Below are 21,414 nucleotides of genomic sequence, written 5' to 3' on the forward strand. Positions count from 1 at the left end.
TATTATAACACAGAGTTCCAGTTCTAGAATTACAGAGGAGAGATGAGATAATCTTGTTGAGAGAAAGTTGTGGGAAATAACTTCTGTGTTGCTAATGTCATTGGCATAAAGAGAACAACTTTTGCCATGTGTTTTGTACAGGAGCATGTCTGATTAGACTGTCAGATATTCCTAAGTAACGCTGTGTGGCATACAGTCATATTCACTTGGAATATTAAGTCTGTCATTACTCTAGAAGAAACACTCATTTAGCTGTTTCTACACACACATAATCTCTAGTTAGAGTTGTATGTCTTGCAATTCACTGTTGTTTTGTGCTGAACCACATTTCCAAGTTTGGTTCTAGTCCAAAGTAAGCCTTAAGTTCCATGTTTCGAGTGTGTGATTGGTTATGACTTTTCCTTTAATCTGTTGAGGGAGGAGAAGTTTTCAGCTAAACTTCTAGAGTTTTTAAACTGGACTACTTTCTTCAGTCTTGGAATGTTAATGTCAAAATAAATGAATGGAGATGCTGACAAAGGCTTCAATACATCTGGCAGAATAATATGATCTCATTGTTTCTCTCTACTCTCCCATGTGCATTATCTTTTTTTCCTTGTTGCTAATGCTTGACTGTATACCTCCTTAGGACAGAGATAGTCCCTTTGTTCTCTGTTCAAAGAGAAGGAAAAGATCAGGTGCTAGGATAGACATAATAAAAATTAATTGTTTATTGTTCAAGGCTACTGAAACAGTAGTTGTGTTTTGTGTACTTTAGCACTGTTCCTTGGCCACTAAGATGCTTATTGCGTCCTTTGTTTAGGAAAGCAAGAGTTCTCTTTTGCATAGTGTTTCATTTTTTTCAGGTGAATCTGAAAAGATTAATCCTCATTTTTATATTTCTGTTTCAGTGAAATTGTTCATATACATAATATGTCTGAAATCCTTGGGTAGCCGTTTGTTATCACTGTTATACTCTATCCAAAATAGTTTATTTTAGGGTCAAATCTGTGCTTTATCTTTTGGGATTGTACTATAGTGTAGATAGAGTATAAAAACAGAAATAGCATACTGTGTGGTGTTTTGTTGCATGTCTGGTCTTATGCTCATTTTCTGTCCTCATAAATTACTTCTATTCTCTCTTTTGCAGGTTATATACATCTCCAAAGAAGAAACTGAATCCAGTGCAAAAAAGTGTCAGTCCATTAGTTTGGTGCAGACAGGTGTTGGATTACCCAAGTCCTGATGTTGAATGTGCTAAAAAATCACTGATCCACAAGCTGGAACAAACAATGTCGGGTGAGTTTCTGCACACTAAAACCACAGGGTTTTATATGTTTATTCTGAAACAGCATCAAAAATTGCTAATGGTTGTGACATAAGCCATCTATCAGTTACTTGTATCTAAAGCTTTCATTATGGTTTGCAAAGTTATTAATTCTACTCATTTTCTGGATCGTATGAATGAAATGAAAGAAGGCGTTAGATCATGAGTCATGATTTCAGAGTTTTATAATACTTGTTTGGTCTGATGTTTTCAGGAAAAAACAATGGTTTGAACTCCAAAGTCTTTTTTTTTTTTTTTTAAATAGAAGGCTGTATTAAGGTATCATAATTGCTAGATGTTTTGTCAGTATGTTAGCATGGAACTTGATTTTTTGCTAGATTATCTATTTTATTTAATATAAAGAAATGGAGGCTTAAGTTTTTGAATACTTTGGGGAGATGATAATGATTTATTTTCCTCCCACTCCCAGTAACTTATGATCTAGTTACACTCATATTTTTTTTTAAAAAGTTTGATTCCTCCTTAATACTAATTGGTTGGTTATATTCAAAACTGAAGACTGACTGATCCTGTGAGAATGAAAGTCTACATTCTCCATCCTTCCATTACCAGACTTTTTTATATCAAACCAGCAGCAAAATGCTGAAGGTCTGATTAGAATTCTCTGTTTCTTGCTTGTTTCTCGTTTCTCTCTGGTTTCTTGCTTTCTTTCGTTTCTTTGTTGGAGCCTATTTTTTTTTTGTTTTTTAATTATGCTGAGACAACTTATTTTCTTGCTATTAATAGCTATTTTTCTGCTGTTCCATCTTTTTGTAGTCTGCTACATGTTAAACTGTTATCTTCAGGAATTAGCAGAATGCTTGGACTTGAGAAAAGACTGTATGAATATGCAGCTCCAGGAGTAGTTCCAACAGCCACCTCCTTTCTATGGTTATACATAAACTTTGTCATGAGTTTATTTGACTGTAACTTCTTTCCCGTCCTTGTATTGTTTTCTGGAGAAATTCAGTCTTTATTCTGGCTTGTACTGAAATTGCTCTTAATAAAATTTAAATCCATTCTTTATTTTTATAAAAATCATGGGCATAATGGTGCAAGTGCCTTCAGCACGAGTCACCTTCAATCTTTTCCTATTTCTTGTGCTTTTTTATGCTGCCTATGCAAATGTCTATTTAAAATTTACCTGAACATTTAACACAATATATAGGTACATACAGACAAAGACTGAAATTTTAAACAAGAAAAATCACTCACATCAGAGGGGTTTATGAATTATGATACAGGCTTGGGCATCTGAATACTACTGAGTATTTATGAGTGGATAGCAGTTGATTGAAATTCTGTTTATGGTTTAACTTCTAGAACTGATTAGAAGTCTTCCAGAAATACCACAAATTCTGTTACCTGTAGGGCATCTTTGAAAATTTGTAGCTGAAGCAGAAGGGCAGGAAACTTCTCTGTGAAATGGACACATTTGAAAGTTTTATCATTCAAACTATGTGTTTAGGTAACTTCACCTTTTTTTTATTTTCCCCTAGCCCTGTGAATCTTCTTCTGGCAGTGATACTTGAAAGAATACCACAATTCATCTGTAGTATTAATTGGTGGAAATACTAATGGTAGAAAAGATGGGCACATGCTGGTTGGAGCAGATTGCATATTAAAAATGAATTTTCAGCAAACCAGAAAATTGTCTTTTAGAGCAACCAGCCTTCTTTACAGAATAAGGGTAGCTGGGAGCTCCACTGGAGAAGACAAGTAGTGTTTCTTGTAACTTTGTGTGTATTTCCTATTCCAAACTTCAGGAGTATCATGTAACTTGAATTTTGCATAGTACTTGTACCTCGTGGACCGGTCACTTAACCTGTTACTAGCTGCTGGTTCAATTTATTGATTCTGGTTCCAGTGTCCATGGATAAGGCTTTTCACACTTCTGTAACTTTCCTGAATCCTTGGTGATGCTTGTTTTGCATTGACACTTTCTACATTGTTAGTTCCTGTTGTTAGGTCTTTCTAATATTACTGTCTTTTTCCTCTTTTTCAGTCTCAATTGCACTCTTGTATTTCACATTTTCTTCTTTCATCATATTTTCCATGCTTGACAATAAATGAGGGAAGAAGAGCTCTCAGCTCCATGGTATTGTTAGCAGTTACTGATGCACAGTGCCTTGTCAGCAGTCAGGTTTACAATTGCAGAGCAAGTCATGCTTAGTGTTGGAAGTGTGTTCAGACTAGGAGGAACTTTAGGTATATTCTGCACTCAAATTTTCTTACTTTCTGCAACAAAAGAGAAATTCATGACCATTTCAGCAAAATCATAGCTAAAAGGAGTTAGATGCTACATAGTGTTTCTGAATCTTATAAAAGAAAATGTACATTAAAATAAACTTGTTTATTATCAACCCTCCCTTTTGATGTTTTGAAAGCTAATGTTTAATCTTTTGTAAGCTAGTGTTTAATCTAATATTAGGATCATTTTAATGCTAAAATGATTATCTGTCTTGTTAATTTTGTCTGACACTCCTAATAAGGACTGTATCTCGATTTGTAAAAATAGCAATGTCTTCTTGAGTTACAGAAATCCCAGTTGGAAAACCTGTAGGAGTTCTGGTCTAGAAAATGGGTTTGAATCCAGATTTTTTTTTTTCCGGGAAACTGTACTGTGCTGAAGAAGGCTAACATTAGCTAGGATGAAAACTACTGTATGTATCAAGTCTCACCACATACAGGAATAAGCTTTTTACAAGTAGCAAAATCATGCTAAGTTTCATTCCAAAAAAAATCTGTGTATGATCAAATACTTTGTATCATCATGGAAGTATACAAAGAGCCTGTTTTGAAGACTATACAGTAGTAGAATTGTTTTCTAATTTGTAGTTAGTACTTTAAAATACTTGTCTGTTTAGTAAATACAAGAACTGTTGTGCAGACTTATATTTTAGGGATTTTTAATGACGTTTTTGGCAAGAGATGAAAAGTAAATGTTTTTTGTGTGTGAGAACAAAGATTCAATTAGAATAGATGCTTTGGGGTTCCTTTGTGAATGCCAGAAGTTGATATCAAAGGCCTCATCATGCTTACCCAGAACAGAGTGACTTGTAATTACTGGTTTTGTTTACTGAGCTTTGTAATAAAATGGAGGTTTTCACTTCTGACACTCAAAATAAACTGAAGATACCTCGTGAATACTTCCTAGAATTCAGTGAATTCACAAATTGCTCAAATTGACACATATTGTTTAAGACTTGCAGTGAAAGCTGGAATATAAACCTTTCACTCTTCATCTATAACTGTCTTTTCTTTCTAACCAAAACACTGGTCATATTAACTGGTTTAGAAAGGATCTTTATACGAGATGCAGTTTTGGGAATTTGCTGCAAAGTTAGCTTTAATTTCTGCCGCTTTTGCCTCTGTGTTGCATTCTGCCATTGGCTAAGTTGTATGATACCTTTTTTGGGGGGCACTCTTAAAAACAATTAAGTGATGCAATCAGTTAAAATACTGATATTTTTTAACTGAAATCTGCTTTAGTAGGTTAGATGACAGTGCAGCCCCACCAGTGTTTGCACTGGACAACTGATAATGTAGTGACCAAGAATGAAGGGGAGAAGCTGAAGCTCTGTTGCTGAGAGCAGCATTTCATGCATTTGTAGTCTCTTTTGGCTTCTAATGTCAAAGCAGCAATGATTTTTAGTAAGCAGATTTGGGTTCAGTTGCTTTTTGGTTTTTTTTTTCTGTCCACTGCTATCAGTAGCCTAATTCTTACTGCACTCACTGAAACCCCTTTTCACTACGAGAAATGTCACACAATGTTTTTTAATAGCTTACTTTCAACAGCTAGGTGAGCTGTAACTAAATCTAATCTGGATTTGCATAACATCAAGTTGGGATTTCTAGCTTTTTCATCTTAACATTTTGCAATTTAATTTGTTCTTATATACATTTCTGCATAAGTATATTTCCAGCAGTGAAGGAACTGTAGCAAAAGTGTCTAAATATCTTTTGGATTCCACTACCCCTTGTTGAAATTCCATTTTCTGTTATATTTAAAATGTAAACTTTTGAACAAAATAGTCAAGTAACTAAACAAATAATACACCTGACAACCAGTGGAATTTCAGTATCATACTGTTCACCACTGTTAATGTTTACCAGTGTTTAAAATTCATCTGAAAATACTTCAGCATTGAAACATGTACAATAAATGGCAGAAGAAAGTACCCAATTTAGTTCTTATATTGCATATGAGGCTGAAGCCTATGGTCAAAAAATCCCAAGTCATTGGAACAGAAGGTTAACGGTAGGAAATAGTCAATTTGCTTTAGTCTGGTAGGTTCATGGTACCTACAAATCTAAACAGAAGCATTTGCTTTACTTAATGATTTTTCACTTTAGCATATGCTTATGGAAACTTTGTAGGCGATATTGCTTGGTTGTGTGGTCCCAGTCTTGGGGTTACTGTAGAAGTATTGTGTGATTCAGACAGGTCTGAGAGTTCTGAGAATGTGACTTCATGGTGTGCTCTGGTTTCTATGTGGCTGTGTATAGGGTGTATGTTAGTGTAACAGCTACTACTGCCTTCCTGCTTCCCACCACCTACACTGGACATCTCAAAGACCTCAGCTATAGTGATCTTAGATCTGACTTCTTAAAGGAAAACACTTGTCACTATCTTGTCTTGCCCTCTTCTCTCACTCTTTCCACATCATGGTTCTATCTAGGGGTGAAGAAGGCAGTGGGAAAACTTCCTGGTGACTGAAGTTTTCTCCTTGAACTGCATAGTAATTAAATCACAGTGAAGACATACTATAGTACTGTATTTGTTTTTCATCGATTCATTCAGTATAATTCATCACGTTTCCTCTTTCCTGCAGCTCTCAAGAGACAGAGTTTGTACAGCAGCCCTTTCAGTGCGGTCAGTTACGCGAGCTCCTACAGTCCAAATACTGGTAGCCCCTACAGCAGTGGCTTCAACTCTCCCTCCTCAACACCAGTGAAATCTGCTTTAGTAAAACAGCTCATACCTTCTGGTACCTCAGGTAAGTCACTGTGTGTCTGGTCTTTTCCTTTCTTCCTCCTCTTCCTTTCATAAACTTGCTCAGATGGACAACATTTGCATCAAACTAGAGTAAGAAAGACTCAAAAACTTTTCAGTGTCTTGTAGGATATGTGAATCATACAGTATTTAAGCTTTTTAGGAAGGGCTTTTTTCTGGAGTGAGAAACAAAAATGTTTTCTTTGGGTGTCTGTGTCCCAAAAATCACTGATATATGTGATTAGCTGTTAGACAAAACACACAGAGCTCATTCTGTAGAGTTCCAGGTGGCTTCTGGAACTGACCCTGTAATTGACAGGGGTGTAAGTTCCATGGTAGGTGTTCAAAGGTTAGGGGTTGGTAGTTGTGAAGTATTTTCAGTTATCCTGTTGTTCACTAACTGAAACATTTGGTATGTGCATGCATTCCAGTTAAGTATTCCATGAGATTTTGTAGCCATCAGTGTAAACATTAACTGCTGGCAATGTTTTCTACTTTTATTCTGCACTGTAGACACTTTCTTTGCATGAGAAAAATGGGTGCCTGGAATGTATCTCTACTCTGAAGTTAAACTGTTGGCTTATTGTATATAATTTAATTTAAGTTAGTTTACAGGGAAGGTGAAAAAACATTGCATTGACAATCCAGCTATCACTAGTTCACTGTGGACTTTGACAGAAGCCACCACTGCATGAGAGCCATTACCCAGTTTTTGGTTTAATCTCAGTAGCTACTGTTCTGCATTGTGTGCTACAATGACATATCTGCCTGGGAGACAGAGATGTAACAGGCAATGGGGGTACCATCCAGAAGGCAGCAAACAGGAAGAGTTTTTCCTTGTTAGTTTCCATGTTACAATTTAGCAAAAGTGTGTGTGGAACTGGTAGTGTTTTCAGGTGAAGTATGTTTTAAGCATTCCAAACCGAATCAGTTTTCATTGGATCAGCAAATCCTTACTGTTAAGAAAGATTCAGTCAAACTTATGTCTTACAAGGTAGTATAGAGAGGTGAGAATGAAAGCACAGATGGAACCAGGTATGCAGTTGCTTTTTTTGTAGAGCTGTTCAAACTTCATAGCAGTTAGAACGTGCTGTGATTGACCAAATGATTTACCACTGATTTGTTTTGACACTATTGCAATGATTTTATGAAGTTGCCCGTTTTTAGACAGTAATGGCTAAGCTCTGCTTTTTCGAGGCATATTTTCAGCCTAGCTTTGCAATAAAATAATCACGTTTCAAATGGTCTGTCAGATCAATGTCTCAGTAGCAGTTTTTATTAAGAAAGGAAATGCAGCTAATGCAGCTTGCCCTTTTTTTTTTTTTTTCTTCAATAACAACAATTCCTGTTACTTTATTTTCTTTCCATAGGTCATCTTAAAATTTCAGGAGATAGAAATCCTCCACTAAGTCCACAGTCTTCTCTGGACAGTGAATTAAGTGCATCGGAGATGGATGAAGACTCTATTGGGTCTAATTACAAGTTAAATGATGTTACAGATGTGCAAATTTTAGCACGAATGCAGGAAGAAAGTAAGTGGGATTTTTTTCTGAAATCAAAGTGGAGCTGTTGTTTTGGGTTTTTTTTAAACTGAATAACTGCAGTAGCACTTGTTTAGTGCTATGGAAAGTATGGAAAAGGGGTATAAATTCTACTATGGATGTACAAATGTAGTTCACCCAAGAAAGCTGGTTAAGGACTTCAGGCTGAGGAAAGGAAGTTACTGTACAGATTTCTTTAGGAACAATGGACAAAACAATGTGGGAGAGTATGAGTTTGTAAGGTACAGTATTTACTAAAAGGATGATTTTTAGAATGGACTACACTACCATCATTCTTCTCAGGAGATTGGTGCCTTCCTGATGTAATCCAGCCTTGTTCACATCAGTGATTAAACCATGATTTAAATCACCAAAATGTAAAGTTAATATGGCAAAGAATAGTTAAGAAAAGTACCTGTATACATGCCTGTCTTTCATTATAGCTTTAGCTGACACTGTCTTTTTGTCCCTCTGAATTTGCAGAAAGTGGTAATAATTTTGGTCATCTAACTAGGAGGTCTCCAGACTATTTTATGTTTGTGAAAAAAACCAAAACCAAATGCCCAATATATGTACTTTTACTGTAATGTATAGCATACACTAAAGTACACAAATATACACTAAATTATAATTTTAAAAAAGTATGAGATAAAGACAAGGTAAATGCTGTTTTAAAAATACTAGTTGTTCAGAATTTTCTTGCTGTATGCCAGTGGATTGGTTTGCATATCCCTGGGAGTGTGGGCACCACACTTCAGAGACCATTGATCTAACACCTCCAGTTTCTCTAGAAGTATAGCTTATTGTGTTGCTTTTTTGGCTAGATTCACTAATACATTGCAAAAGACGTTTCATTAAGGCTGCTGTAATTGTTCCAGGATGTTACTTGATACCAAAATTATGATGTAGCCTGTGTTTCTAGTTCCAGCCTGGGAGAGGAGATGAACAAGTACATGCACAACACACCTATAACTGGTGATTGCTTTACTGAGAAAGGGAATGAACTCACCTACTTATTTCAAGGCATTATTAGCTGGTAGATAATTTGGTACTAATTAGAATTTATTTAATGCCTCCAATAACAGGAATTAAGGTGAGCTGAATTAGAGTTTGAGAACTGTGCAGATATCTGTGTGCGCTGTCTCTAGTTGGAACCATTTGTGGGCTGGAAGCAAGTAAACAACATTCTTCTTGTTACCAGGCCTGCGGCAAGAGTACGCAGCCACAGCTTCTCGGCGTAGTTCTGGCTCCTCTTGCAACTCCACCCGGCGAGGCACGTTCAGCGACCAGGAGCTTGATGCACAGAGCTTAGAAGATGAGGAAGATGGCACACATCACACAGTGCACCCTGCTGTTAGCAGGTTCTCACCATCACCTCGCAGTTCTCCCTGGCCTTCACCAAAACAATCTCCAAGAAATTCACCTCGCTCCCGATCACCTGCTCGAAGCATAGAGTACAGCAGGGTGTCACCACAGCCTATGATAAGCCGTTTACAGCAACCTCGTCTTTCGCTTCAAGGCCATCCGACAGACTTGCAAACTAGTAATGTCAAAAGTGAAGGTAAAAAACTGCATGAAATTGATTACACGTGTAGTTGTGTAGTTTCTGTAAAGGAGCTCTGTCAGTGTGCAGTCCTAAAACTGTGCATGTGCAACATTGTGGTTTAATCTCTGAATTGCTGAAGAAAATGCGGAGCAAGCAAAGCTTAAGTCCTGCTGGGGCACCCTTTAGTCAGATTGTGAGATTGATAGACTTGTATTTATTTTAGATGTTATCCAGTCAATGAGTATAGTTGAGTTTCATAGTGACCAAGGTCTATATTTGGCAGGCAAATGCACTAAAATAAAGCAGGGAAACTAACTTACTAGTAGAGTTAGGCCTTGCAGATAACAAAATGCAGAGGAAAGTAACTGTGGTCAGATAAGAGTAACATGGTGATTTATGAATGCCTCTAGCCTGTGAGGCTAGAATGCCTCACAGATGAAATCACAGAAGAAGCTGAATTATTTCTTTTGGTTGCACAGGAATCTTACAGCATTTCAATCATGAACATAGTCCTAAAAACATCAGTACTTAACTCATGCATTTGTTGCACATTTTAGAAACCTCAAAGCTGTGAAAACTGCATAATAAAGTTTGCAGTAAATTCAGTGCAATTATGCTATATTGGCATAGAACAAAATAATACAATCCTGATACAATTTTTCTTCTTTAATGTACTTTTTCCTGGTAGCAATCTGGCAGGAACTCATTTTACTGGGATGAAATTTTGCAACCAAATTCCCATTTCAATAAATGTAGTTTGTTTTATCCAGCAAATAAGATTTTAAATTTAGAAAGAATCTACATTTAGATACTAAGAATTCTCCTTATAAGTAATAGTGGCTTGGGGAAATTTTAGGTATCTTGGAAAATGTGCAACACAAAAGCTAATCAATCATAGTGTGACTTAATCAAGAACTCTTTTCCCATTCATTTCTTAAAATGAAAGTCTTAATGTGTGCTAGATGAGCTACAATAAAAATACCCTATGAGAGGAATGGTACCAAATGCTAGTATCCCACATACCAGAGGGATCAAAATAGAGTGTGTGATCATGTGTTTCTGAAACACTTCCAAGGAATTATCTTGCAGTGGTTTTTGTGCAGTTGAGTGTTGCTTGGATATTCAGAGTTGGTACAGTAGCAGTCAGAAAAAGTTGTTTAGGTTTTCGCTTCTGTTTTTTTTGTCTAGAATGGTTGGAGGGAAATTTGCTTGACAGGGCTCAACGAAGTACTGAGTGCAGTGCAAAGCAATGCAGACTGCTAAGTGAAGAGAGTACACTTGTTGGAATATTCAGCCAATGAAGATTTAGTTTTGTTTTCACCTTTAGTGCTTGTGCATGATTAACCTATCTCTTCCCTGCATCCATCTGCAGAATCAGGTTGGTCACTCATCCTGTCAAGACATCTTCAGTCTTCTATCCAAAGTATGTCATCAACCCAGCTCAGCATGGGTTGGAGATATGCAGAATGTCATTAGACTTGAGAAGTACTTAATGGCATCTTTTCATGTTCTGTGAACAGTGGTACAAATATTAGAAGGTTCCTGAAGTATCAGCATTAGCTGAGTAGATAAGTCAAGTCATATGTGAAAGATGAAGCATAACTGGATACTTCAATGATTTTGAATGCTGCGTATTATGAGGCCCTTTCCAAGACAGTGGCCGTTTTTTGTTCTATAATGGACTGATACGGAACAAGGCAGTCTGAAAAATTTAGTCAAACATCTATGTTGTTTTTACTCTACAGGCAAGCATTTCATTACAAATAACTTTCTAGGTAAATAATTTGAAAACTGTGCAAAACTGCAGATTAGGTTTGTCTGTTTAGCTTTGATAATAGTACAATAAAACCCAGAGAATCACAATCCAGATATGTTTCAATTTCAGAACACAATATGCTTGACTTTTTTCACCATAGGTGAAAAAAGGTGTAAATTCTTACTTCTTTAGATACATACATTTTTTGTATGTGATAGATTTGAGAAGAGGTAATGTAATGAAATACACTTTTAAATTGCAATGTAGTTTTATATGGCTAACATTTTGTGTCACTTAGATTTGGGGTTCAACTAGGGGTTTGCAACCTGACCTTTATCCAGCATCAGACTACACACTGGGTATCTTTGTATTATTTCATACAGAAAAACTAAGGCGTAGTCTTCCAAACTTGTCCAGAACATCTAACATCCAAGCTGAGTCTGTGAAAAACAGCAGAAGTGACTCAAACTTCCAAGTGCCAAATGGAGGAATACCTCGCATTCAACCTCAAGCCTCAGCCAGTAAGTACCTTTACTGCTACTTCAGTGTAAATTTCAGAATTAAGTGATGGTGTTCAGCTGTCTTCCAGTCTCAGGGCAAAGCAAAACACTGCATGCCACACTGGAGATGCTAATCTTGATTTTTAATCAGACTTTTGTGAATCTGTTTTTATGGCATACATAATACTCAAAAATGTCTGATTTCTTATTAAGGTATCATTCATAGTTTCCTAGAAGTGTGTATGTAGAAGTAATATAAAGAATATAAATACAGTATTTGGGCATGTCAGAAACTTTTATTTCTAGGTTCTGAAAAAATACCTAGATGATGTTTATTGCTTTTTTTTTAAACTAGTGAAAAATGACCTGAAAGTGTTCATTTCAGTTTAACCCCTTAGGTTAGCCCATGTCTGCAGTTTCTTCAGTTTCTTTCCTTCTTTTTTACTTCAAGTGTCAGTTACTTCCTAAAAGAGGTTTGGATGAACCTTTTACTCACAAAACATATTAGCCCATTGCTGGAATCCTGCTTTCCTAGTTTCTACAAAAGTTAACTGCTGATATGCAAATGCTGCTATTCTCACAAATCTCTTGAAAATGGTGACCTTAAAGAAGCCAAAGCAAATGAAAATTAAATATTCAGTGTTTCTTTATATGTCAGTATTGCCAGTTCCTGTTGTTTAAATGTTTCCTGACCATTTCTTTTAAAACGAGTTTCTGAATTTAATAACATTGTGTGACATTTTCAAGGGAAGAACATATAATGAATATTTTTATGTGTAGACCTTTGAACTGTAAACATTCTGTGATAAAGATTCATCAGTAATCTAAATATTTGACAGGAAAAGTTAAAATAATGCTCGTGAATTTAACTAGGTGTATTCTACCTATAGAACAGTGAAGGCATAGTGGCATACCTAGTTGGTTGTCTAAAATTTCCTAAACAATGTGTTAAATCTACCAAGTAGAGTTAAATACAGAATAAGGAACAGAGACCATGCCAAAGACTCCAAGATTTATGTCTTTGTAGAGACTCAGAGCAGATGTAAGGATTGTGCGGACAGCCAGTCCAAAGTGTGGGCTACTGTAGCACATAGAAGTTAGTGGGACTTTACCATTGTTCATACAAGTTACTCAAGCATCTTTTCACCTTGGTCCTCTTCTTCCACCTTTCACACTCAGAAGGTGGAATTTCCAGCTGAAAGGATATTTGTGTAGCTCAAATGCACAACTGTTACCTGTTAGGCAGGCTTATCAAACTATAAAGCGTTCAGAGCAGCTGGACAGCTGGTCCACAGCTGAGCTATTTCAGTGATAGGAAGAATTATCAAAATTAACAGAAAGAAAATGAATGAAAAAAGAATTCCAGTAAAAATCTCTACAGATTTTATTTGGTGCTTTAGAATTGAGTAAACTGGGAAGGGAAGAGCTTAGAGAGCAACTTAGCTAGAAGTCTGTTTCTAGAATTAAAAGTATTTTCATGGTTAAACTTTCTGGAGAAGTCTCAGTATTCAATATTTAGTCAATTATTTCATTGCAGGAGCCAAAGTGGTGTGATTATGTTTATATTTCTTTTTTTCAACTTGTGGATGCATTAAGAATTACTAGGTAAATTTGCTTTTCTTTCATAGACTATTTCCCCAAATGTGAACCACTTTAGACCAACTTACATTGTAAATGTAAGTTAAGTATCATTAATAAAGGCCAGATTTCTAGCTTTTACAGTTTCCCTGCTCTTACAGATGTTTGTCAGAGTCTTGCTATTGACAATCGTAAAACGGTTTGTGTGTGAAGTCAATGAGTAAGTATCTTTGCTTAGTCTGGATTAAAAAATTTTCTGCAAAACTGTACACTGTATAAAGATTTCCAGAATTGTGTCCTTTTTATTGTATACTTTTTGTTTTATTGGTTTTATATTTTGTCACTTTGCACAAAGCACTGTTAAATTGCAGCAAATTTTTGTTTTCCCTTGGCAATGATTTCTGGGTCTTGGGATTTGAAGCTTCCTCATACACCTGCTAGTTTTGCATGAGCTTACCTTTGCGAGGATGCTGGCTTGCCACCTGAAGTCACTACTTTGCTCCTTGTCAAAGATTTGCGGTTCATAATTTACTTGCACATTTGCTGTGGCTGCAATACTGAACTTGCTATGGTTGCTGGCATTCAAAAATGAGCTAGGAATCCAGTAAGTTTCTGAAATGACAATTCCTGTAACACTTTTATAGCCAAATTGTATTTGCTAGCTTACAGAAGAGAGGGAAGACACGTATGTGTTTTGATGTACAACTGTAAACATGAAAACATTGGCAATTTAACTTTCAGCTGCAATGTGGTGAACAATCCAAATTGTTTTTGAAAAGAGACTGAATTAAATAGCAGTTATAACAATGTGAATCTTTGTTTACATCTGATTCTCCATGCCATTCTGCAGAAAGTACTTTTTTTTACTATGAAAGCTAGTAAATATTTCACCTTAAAACACTGGGAGATACGATAATGTGTGTTCCCCAAGGAATAGGTGTTGTATGCAGTGTTAGCGATGGGAAATCTCTGTATCTGGGTCCTATACCACATAGATTTTACAAAGCTCTAGAAGTTGTAGGGTGGCTTCTGTGCAGGAGCTACCTGCTTTTGGATTCTGTGTAATGCTTTTGTACTTAGTAGCACTACCAGCACATGGATCCTTTTCAGAAGGGCTAAATACAAAATTTTCTTGAAGAGCTGTAGATTCTTCAAACTGTCAATAAAGTGACTGGTCTGCTTGCCAAGTTCCAATTGCTTGGCATGTTCAGAGTAAAAGGAGGAAGAGTAAATCTTGAAGAAACCAAGTAGTCCAGTTCAGTTGATCAGAAGTGTAACTACATGTGTTCAGCATGCAGCCTTTGTGACAGGGAATGTCACAGCACACAGAGCACTTCAAAAGCAGCAAGTGGTGCGGATAAACATGCACTGAGCGCTTATCTCAAACTGCATGTTTGCTCAGCATTGCTCAAATTGTACTGCCTAAGCTCTTTTCAGTGTTTCAGTGCACAGAAATGTTTTGCTATTGAGTGTCTATTTCGTGGAGTCTCCATTGAGAAGGAAGGAATTTGATATATACATATTTAAAATCCTTTCCATATCATTCCATATCTCTGACTTACAAGAAGTGTGAATAATGATGGGGGAATAAAGTGCCATGTAGAGTAGCGTATTGAAATCTGAGTGGATTAGGACAAAATAAATTCAAAATATGAAGGAAGAAGCTTTTCTTCATTTTGTATGGTATAACAAAAACAGTGATTCAGTAAAAAATAATAAAGTGGAATACTTGAGGACTGAAGCAGTCTGACCAGTGGTCTGCCTCAGTAAATTTCTAGGAATTGTGCTCATATTTAGAGACCTTACTGTGCTTAATTGGCTGTTCATATGTGTACTTTAAAAAAAGTTTCTAGGAAGACCATGTACCATTTGAGTAAGAATTATATATTGCCACAGGCTATTTTGCATTAGATTCCAATTGATAGAAGGAATAAGGTTTTTATTAGTAGTAGGCACAGGCAGAATTTTACTGTGTTTATGAACAATCTAATTCCTTTTTACTGTTTGTTGAACATGACAATTTTTAGTTAGTTATTAAGACTAAATTGAATAGACTGCCTAGTCATAGTTTCAGCATGATGTTAAAACACCTGAAGAATTTTTTATAGTTCATAAAATACTGTGTATTTTGCATTGACTGAAGCACAGGAAAGGTGATAGTAATCATTACATGCTATCAAACAAAAGGATTAACTAATACTAGGATTCAAATTGTTCCCCCCCACCTTCTTTATAGCGCTATTCAGTAATTGGTGATGGGATTGTTCCTTATTCAGGGTCAGGGTCTTTTTGCACAGCTTCTCCTCCATCTTTCTTCCTTCTCACTATGGAAATAAGCCTTGCTAGTGCAATCAGTTTTACGCTGGTATAAAACTTCATACACCAAGATAAGCAGAGATGTTTATTCATATGTTATCATTTTACAAAGTCTCTGTGTAGTCAAAGCTTTATTTCATTGACTACTTTCCTCCTTCCTCCCCTTAAAAGTGCTGCCATGAAATAGGCTGAGTCAATGCATTCCTTCTGGCAATAAGTAATTCTCTCCATGCCAAGATTCTGCAGCTCTCGGAACATTGGCTTCTCTCTTGGTAACTGGTAGGTAGTGAGGTCATTTCAAGGCAGTACCAGCCCTTGAATGTTACTAGACAAAAGGCAGGACAAGGAAGCAAAGGACCAATAAAAACAAATCTCCATCATGCTGTGTACATGCTGGCAGCTGGTAAATCTTAGTGTTAAGTCTTCATTTTAAGCTTAAGTCCTCTTGCATTTTTCTTTTACCCCCTTAAAGAGGGTAGAAAGAAGACAGTCTCTCAAGAAGGCTTAAGTTTCCATAGGTGAAGCATACAATTTGTTTATATGATGACCATATTAGATGAATATTTATGCTTTTGTATCGTATTACAACATTTTCTTGAAAACAATTAAAATGAAAAATTTACTCCTGCTAGGTCTAATACAACAGTTTGATTTTCATCTTCGTATCTAATCTTGCTCTCATATTGCTGTAGCATGTTCGCTAGGTGGCTTGTTCTCCCTTTGGTGTTTTAATTTTTGTTTTGCATTTCTGGGCTTTTTGCCCTGCAAGGAGCTTTACTCTTACCAAATCTGCGCATTTTGCACTGCAAAATTTCTGACACACTCCTCTGTAACTCTTTGCCATTAAGAGCAAGCGCCATTCACAAAACTCCATCACTTCCAGAGTCATAACAGCTTTTTGAGTGTTTTACTCACACTGTTCCTTGACGCTTCACAAGTGGATACAATTCTGAAATTCCCAGTAAATTTAGTTTTCTTATCTTCTTAGACAAATATAACACTTCTTGTCTTTCAACAGCTCTGCAAAGGCAGAAAAATTTGCCTCGTGCTGCCTTCAAAACCAAACAGTTTCTTCAAACTCCATCTGCAAAAGGAGGTAATTAACTTACAACCTCTTATCAAGCTCCAGCAAATCTCAAATAATGGTTCGCCTGCATTAAATCTCACATGTTCTAGATTAATAAACTTGCTCTTGCAATTACTGTACATATTAACCAAGTGGTCCTTGCTGTATGAAAGTTAACTTCTTCGTCTAAATATTAAAAATAAACTGTGTTATATAGGGGTTTGAGTTTTGAGATAAAAGTCCAAGGAACAGTGACTTTCTAACATTAATCAGGAAATATGGATTAGAAAAGTAGACTCCTAAATGCATATTCACTAAGGCTATGTTTGTATAGGAATTTCTTTAATTGCAAATTACAATTTTGAAAACAAAAAGTTGTAAAGATAGTGATACAATCCTTTGTGCTGGGAACAAAAGCTAACAAATATATCCTTGAAAAGATGAGTGTAGACTATCAATTTATTTTGCATGTACTTGTGCTTTCCCTTTTCCTCACAAAACCAGAAGGTTAATCCTAACATAGATGAATTAAGGTTTTTTGACTCAAGGAATTAGAGACTCTTGTGTATAATATTCCAGTTTCCTAATGGCTGAATTTGCTGAGCTTTTTTGGGTTTTTTTAAGTAAAATTAAATATTGAGTCTCTAATCCAATTAAACAGTTTAATCTGATTTTTAATCAGTTCTGGCAGCCTTATATGTGACACTGCCTCAGTTTCACAGTTAAGGTAAACAATGATTCTGGTTTTAAGCATTGTTGGTCTGTTGTCTATTACAATCAAGAAGATCTCATTTTAAAATCATATTACACTTGAGACTAATTCATAAGCTTGTAGATGCTAGAATCCTTTAAGCGTTGTGAGAGTCTTTGGTGCAGACATGAGGGGCTGACAGAATGTCCGTGTTTCTCTTGGGGGTTTAACAATGTCAACCCCTTAGAGTCATCTTCATGCCATGCAGAAAATTTTAGTGAAGTATGATGACTGTGAAACAGATTCACATGTCTTAAGAGGAAGTCTCTTAACAGTTTTCATACTTCATACAAGATAAAATTCTCATAATGTTATGCTTTGCATAAGACCACCATTGCTATTCCTCTGCAGAGCTTTCTTTGCTTTCTTTCCAGTTGGTCATGCCTTCTCTAGATCTGGAGCACTTATTTTGACTTAGGTCAATGGCCTAGTCTGAACTGTAGGAATGTACAAAAAATCAGTTTTTCTTTGAGTTTATATTATTTGTAAAAAATTTATTAAACCTTAGAGAATGAGGAACAGAGCACATTGTGCTGCCAGTTACATGTTCCAGTTTATGGCTGTTGTCATTCCTTACTGCAAATGAGGACCCTTTCAGTTACTTGCTTTGTCTTTTTCAGTTATTTGCTATTTATAGCCCTTAATGTGTTGGTTTTCTTTCTTCTGATCTGAGTTCCTCATGAATATAGAAGTATTTAGCAGTAACGAAGCAAGACTTTTCAGAGAAATGAAAAGCTGAGCATCAGTTGATTTTACCTTTTTAAAATACTGTTCATTACATAGCTTGACACCTTCCACACACACATTGACTTTTTTTTTACCACTTTGTGGTAATATCTCCCCAGTGCCTTCTCTTCTCCAAGCTGAAGACCTCCACATCTCTCAACCTTTCTTTATAGGAGAGTTGGTCATCCATGTTCTGTACCTGCTCCAACACGTCCACATCTTTCCTGTACTGAGATGACAGATCAGTTTATTGATTCCTATAGTTAGACCTCATATGTTCTTTCATGTTGGGCTGATTCATCTCATCATGATGGTTGTGATTTAACAACTGCATTAGAATTTAATCTGTTTTCAAGTTGGTGTGCAGCAGCTGGCCTTGGATTGCAAGCCAAATAAGTTTGCAGCTTCACAGCATCCTACTTTGCCACATGGAGATCTCGTGCTCCCTGCCCACAATCCAGGACAGAATCCAGAGAGGGTAGGACATCTAAATGTCATGACTGCACCATGCCTTTTTTTTTTTCTTTTTTTTTTCCCAGATGTTTTAGTTGTAGTTGTTTCTAGTTTACTTTATAAGGAGATTGAGTTGTGTAAAGTTATTAAGCACTACCCTTACACATTTACATGCTTTTGTTAAATATCATCTAAATACTATATGTGGGTATGCAGTTATCAAATAGTCTGTGGGGCAGTACCTCACTCTTTGTGATCCTGTCTTACAGATAAGCCACCTGACTATAATGAATATCCAAAACTGTTCTGAGTCCTAATTCTTTATCTGTAGAACAGAATTATTAGACAGTTTGCTAGACTGCATCATGCTGACTGCTCTGGAAGACAATGCATTCCTTTATGTACAAGAATGAATACAGCTCTCAGCAATGTCTGCAATGCTGTGCTGACAGGAAATGTTTTATGAATTGACAGCTCAAGTTTGCAGCATGGTAAAATATGGTCAGCAGAAGGTTAAAGAGAATGAAGAAGACTTATTTACTGCATCCTTACTTCTGCTGGGAATGTGACAAGCTTTCTTCCGTTGCAACTTTTTGTTGCTTATATTCTGTACCTAAAAACCTTTTCCCTGTTGTGCCTGTAAGAGGCCCAAAGCTGTATTCAGTTTTTATACACTGGCATTTCTCTGTTGGTAGCTGCTAGCATGGTCCTGTGTTGTGTTCCAGGCATTGTAATGAGGAGTTCAGTGATAAAAGCTCCCAATATTTACACTGTAGAGTCACTTGGAAATTCTGCAGATTTGATTGCATCGATATTAACAGGCGAGGTTATGTTTAAAAAACTTAGTATAATCTATCTTAGTCCTAGGAGCACTTGGATGCTCTTCTTGTCCAGTCATTCTGTTGCTAATGCTTTCCTTAATCCATACTCTGGCTTGATGCCAGCTTTTATTTTAAGGTTTTTTACTTAATCTCCCTGCCGCTTAGCAACTGTCATGTGTTTTTGACCTCTCTGTCACCTTTTCTTGTCAGCTTTTCCCATGAGCAGCTTCATGCTGTGTTTGATATTGCTATCAGGGGAAAGGCCCCCTTGGGTAATCCAGAAAGGAATCAAATCCAGTTCACATCTTAATGAGGTACATATTAATCTTCCTAGACATCCCCTGTAAGAAACAGCTTCAAAATGCAATCTCAAAATTACCAGTTTCTCTGTACCCCATTTAGGATGCTACATTCCTGCATTACTTGTCTCCATTCTCAGTCCTTATGTTCTTACTTGATCTACCTTGAAAATTATAATAAAAGCTGTGTTAAGGACCAGCTTCTTTATGTACAACATCTGTCAAAAATGATACAACTTTGGTCTCGGTATAAAACATTTATTTAGTAGAGGAAAGAATAGTTTATGCAAATTTACTAAATGTAAACACATTTTCATTACGTGATTGATTGGAACACCCTGTGTTGACTCTTACTGACCCACCCTAATCAGTTTCAAAAGCTGGTGAAATTTCATTCCATTACTAAGATTATGGGTTAATTTAAGTATTCTGTTCAGTGATAAATTATGCATAATTTGTAAACATTCCTCATACTTGTGAAGAATTATGCGTAAGGTTTGGCATTATTAAAGGACTGTTGAATATTTTGCCTTACTAACCTATCCCAGAAAGGACTTGAAAACAAAACCTAGCCTACTAACTCAGGTACAAAGTACTAGAAAACAGGTATTAGTTATAAACAGATATTTAGTTATACGGATAATTTATGTAATGTTTGTAGGAAGAGGAAGGCTATAAATTGTTATGAGTTGTCTGGTGTAAGTTTCATAGCAGCACCTTAACATCTTTGGTGTTGGGGGTTGGCTGATGTCATCCTTAATCCTAACTACAGCATTATACCAGTTGCTAGGAAGAAAATTAACTCTTTCCCAGCTGAAACCAGGACAGCTGACCCCATCTTTTTTTTTTTTTCCATCTGCCAGAAAAAGTGGTATGTAACCGTATCTTTAGATGAATTGTAATTCAGTGGTTAAAAAGAACAGCATAAAATAAATACCAGGATGCTCTATGCTCAAAATTTCATCACTGAAGGCTAATAAACACTTTTAATCTATTTAAAGCCTGTGTCACACGAATACTGTATTCTCCAACACGTTCTTTCACAGATGGGAATTAAGTTCACTTGTTTCTGAAGCAGTTAAATTTCTTCTTAAGAAATACCTTCTTCTCTGTTTGTTTTTTTACTTCACTGATACAACAGTTACAGCCTGATTAGGATTACTTACAAATCCAAATAAATATTTGTAGTAAACAAAGAGGGCATTAGAGTTATGATATCAAAAACACATGACAAAGATGACATCTGAATTCCTGTTTCTCATTGCTGCTTGATTGGCTGTATTCCATTATACATTCCATATTGTTTGTATAATCACATAAAGTAATTTCCAGTTTTTAATTTCAGTAATATTGTAACATCAGCTGAAAGTAATTTCTGTATTTTCCAGTACCTTCTTCGAGTAAATTCCGCTCGCCTGCGGCACCGTCTCCCCTAGCTCTCCGACAACCAGTGAAAGCGTTCAGTAACCACGGACCCAGCTCGGTTGCCTCTCCAGAAGCCGCACAGCTGACGCACAGTAGTTCATCCCCAGGGCCTCTTGCAGCCCAGAGCTCAGGCTTGCCGAGCCCTGCCAGCAGTATTAATAGTACTACTCTTACCAGACCAGCAGGGATGAGGAGTGGTTTGCCCAGACCCAGTGCCCCTTCCACAGGGGGCATCCCAGTGCCTCGCAGCAAACTTGCACAGCCTGTTCGCAGGTGAGTCTCTGACAGGTAGTCTTAGGTTGAAGTTTTCAAAATTAATTTCGTACACTGTGTG

General features: G+C 36.5%; 1 protein-coding gene across 3 annotated transcripts in view; it reads left to right on the forward strand.

Moving 5' to 3' along the window:
* SLAIN2 (SLAIN family member 2) overlaps positions 1-21,414 on the forward strand; it is a 34,565-nt gene that overhangs the window by 8,853 nt on the left and 4,298 nt on the right. Inside the window, exons 2-9 of one of the 3 annotated variants that reach the window (XR_015286918.1) lie at positions 1,130-1,278; positions 6,142-6,306; positions 7,673-7,834; positions 9,045-9,404; positions 11,529-11,666; positions 16,558-16,635; positions 18,439-18,560; positions 21,044-21,353. Coding sequence is in view for 2 of the 3 variants with exons in the window: in XM_086889518.1 (XP_086745644.1) it covers positions 1,130-1,278; positions 6,142-6,306; positions 7,673-7,834; positions 9,045-9,404; positions 11,529-11,666; positions 16,558-16,635; positions 21,044-21,353 (1,362 nt within the window). In the remaining variant the exon portion in view is untranslated. The remainder of the gene's footprint in view (positions 1-1,129; positions 1,279-6,141; positions 6,307-7,672; positions 7,835-9,044; positions 9,405-11,528; positions 11,667-16,557; positions 16,636-18,438; positions 18,561-21,043; positions 21,354-21,414) is intronic. The other 2 variants (XM_086889518.1, XM_086889519.1) reach the window with 2 other exon arrangements.

This window comes from Cyanistes caeruleus, chromosome 5, assembly GCF_971803275.1.
Source record: "Cyanistes caeruleus chromosome 5, bCyaCae1.hap1.1, whole genome shotgun sequence".
Classification (NCBI taxonomy): domain Eukaryota; kingdom Metazoa; phylum Chordata; class Aves; order Passeriformes; family Paridae; genus Cyanistes; species Cyanistes caeruleus.